At 46.4% G+C, this 2,500-nt stretch overlaps 1 protein-coding gene across 8 annotated transcripts in view; it reads right to left on the reverse strand.

The window, feature by feature from the left end:
- The window catches only part of LOC134447334 (pleckstrin homology domain-containing family A member 5-like), a 159,379-nt gene that overhangs the window by 22,002 nt on the left and 134,877 nt on the right, over positions 1 to 2,500 (reverse strand). For 7 of the 8 annotated variants that reach the window (XM_063196753.1, XM_063196750.1, XM_063196747.1 and 4 more), the window contains 2 exons: positions 934 to 996; positions 244 to 324 (listed from right to left, as the gene is read on the reverse strand). In XM_063196753.1, coding sequence (XP_063052823.1) covers positions 244 to 324; positions 934 to 996 — 144 coding nt within the window. The remainder of the gene's footprint in view (positions 1 to 243; positions 325 to 933; positions 997 to 2,500) is intronic. The other variant, XM_063196751.1, reaches the window with a different exon arrangement.

A 2,500-nucleotide genomic window follows, 5' to 3' on the forward strand; every position in this document is an offset into this window, starting at 1 on the left:
TGTGGCCCTGGGCACTATACCTGATAGGTGGCCCCTATACGATAAATATTAGTAAAGCTTGAATCATATGGTGCCCCTAAACTGGTTGAAAATGGTTGATGCCCCTGGGCACTGTGCCGCAGGCCCTCATGCATAATCCAGCCATGCTGGAGAGAGCTGCAGTGCGCGTGTGTGTGTGTGTGTGTGTGTGTGTGTGTGTGTGTGTGTGTGTGTGTGTGTGTGTGTGTGTGTGTGTGCTGTTACCTTTTCTCGATGCAGTTGCTGCAGTTTCTCGTCTTGGGCGCGAACCACCTTGTCCTGTTCACACAGTCTGCTCAGCTTGCTCTGTAAATAAACACCCCAACACATTGCCAAGATGAGGTGCTACTGATATGTCATGCTTTATTTCCCACCATTCAAGCCACATGTTTTTTTCAATCTCTCAAAGCATTTCACTCCTGACTCCCTTCCAATTGAAGGAAAATGAGAAAAGTGGATGAGGGGAAAAAAGAGCAGTCAGGAGACTGCAGCCCTCAGCTCCTACCCTTTAATGATTATGGTGATTTTGATGAGATTTTTTTTAATTTCTTCCTTTTTTAAAGATCATTTGAATTACACTGGACCATTAAGTCTTAGATTATTTGAGTGGGTACACACACGCGCGCGCACGTACGCACACCACCCACGCACGTATGTACGCCACCCACACACACACACACCTACAAACACACACAATTATGTGACAGAAGAGGCAGCCTTGAACAAGAGTGCGCAAACCGAAGGCAGCCAAGAATGTACAGGGAGGACAAGTGTTTATGTTAGTAGCGCAGAGACAATATCTCTATTGTCTGTTGTCAACATAGTACTTGTGTGTGTGCAAAAGCATGTGGTGAAGGTCAGACATAGACATAGTCTCAGGCAAAGAAAGGCAGCTCTGTGAGGTGCAGCACTCACATCAATGTCATGCTCTTCAGGCCTGCACATATAGGCATGTTCTCTGTAGTCATCCGGGCTCATCTAGTGAAGCAAAGAGGAACAGTTGAGGAAGAAGAAGAAGAAGAGGAAAAGAAAAAAAGCTGATGTCACTCAGGTGTCCATAAACACTCACGCTCACATATACACACGCACGCACGCACACACGGACAGACACACACGCATGCACGGACAGACACACACACGCAATATCTAATGCAGTTTCATTGGCACACTCCTGTTCCAAGTTGGCTGAAAAAAATCAATCAATGCTGTGCACATGAGCCGCAGCTACCTAAGCCAATCATCTGGAAGCAATGACTCAGTGTCTCTCGTCAGGTGGCTTAGTACTTTCAGATACTGTGCAAAGGAGCAGCACAATTCACAACCCAAAATGCAGGCGCTGGAATAATCTACTGTAAAACAACTAGCTGCCATTTTATCGCCTTGAACACAACCCAACTAGACTGCACTAAACAAGCACCAGTAACCAGAAACAACAACAATCTTACGCTTGGTGGAAAAACACAACTAAACTTAAATAAACCCAATGTCTGAGACCCTTTCAATGACACAGAGCAAGTAAGGAGACAACACTTCAAAACTTGCACATGGCAAAATGCCAACCACGGCTTGTTCTGAAGGCGATGATTGAGAATCTAGGTCTCTGGCTAACATGCAAGCAGGGGCATAGCAGCAAATTGTGGGCCCTATGTACAATCAACTCCAATGGGCCTCCCCAGCCATATATCTACATAAATCAGCCTGTGTGGAGGCCCCCTACATACACAAGGCCCTGGTGACTCAGTCACTCTTTTACCCCCCAGTATGACACCCCTACATGCAAGACTACTGCAGCTGCTGCTGCTACTGCTGAATGTAACGGGCCTCTCTGTTCCGTTCTGTTCCACCACGCTGCGCGGTTCAGCACCTCGCTCCCAGAGTTCCTCTCAGCACTCTGTCACGCTGTCAGGCACGTCAGAAAATCTGCTTAGCTTCCTGTCCGCGGGGTGGCTCAGGCTGTGGTTGGGATATGCTGCCTGGGAAAACTGGACTGGCTAAAAATAACTGGCATTTACATTTTCCCCCTTTGAAGGACACACGAGGACAGGGTTAGCCATGGGGATAATAAAAGATACTGTATAAGCTTCAATGGCGCTTTACAGTATGAACGCTTGCTGCTTGAGATGATGGACGTCTGTATCCAAGGCCAGGCTTATTCACTATTGTAAAGGGGAAAGTCCTTCTGAACCACATTACATTTCATTTAGCATTTCAGCTTTTATCCAGAGCAACTTAGAGTGATATTATAGGTTATAGGTACGGGGACAGTCTCTGCTGGACTCCTGTGGGGTTAGGTGCCTTCCTAAAGCGTACAGGACGCTGCAGATGAGGTCTGGCTAAATCCCTATACTTCTAGCCTAGACTTAGCAGGGCTTCCCCCAGCATTTTAGAGTAAAGGCAGCTACCTTGATAAGAAACCACTAACAGCTTGACTAGGTCCCTTGAAAAGACAAACATTTTCATATCATAATTTCATATCATATTT

This window comes from Engraulis encrasicolus, chromosome 4 (assembly GCF_034702125.1).
Source record: "Engraulis encrasicolus isolate BLACKSEA-1 chromosome 4, IST_EnEncr_1.0, whole genome shotgun sequence".
In the NCBI taxonomy this organism is placed as follows: domain Eukaryota; kingdom Metazoa; phylum Chordata; class Actinopteri; order Clupeiformes; family Engraulidae; genus Engraulis; species Engraulis encrasicolus.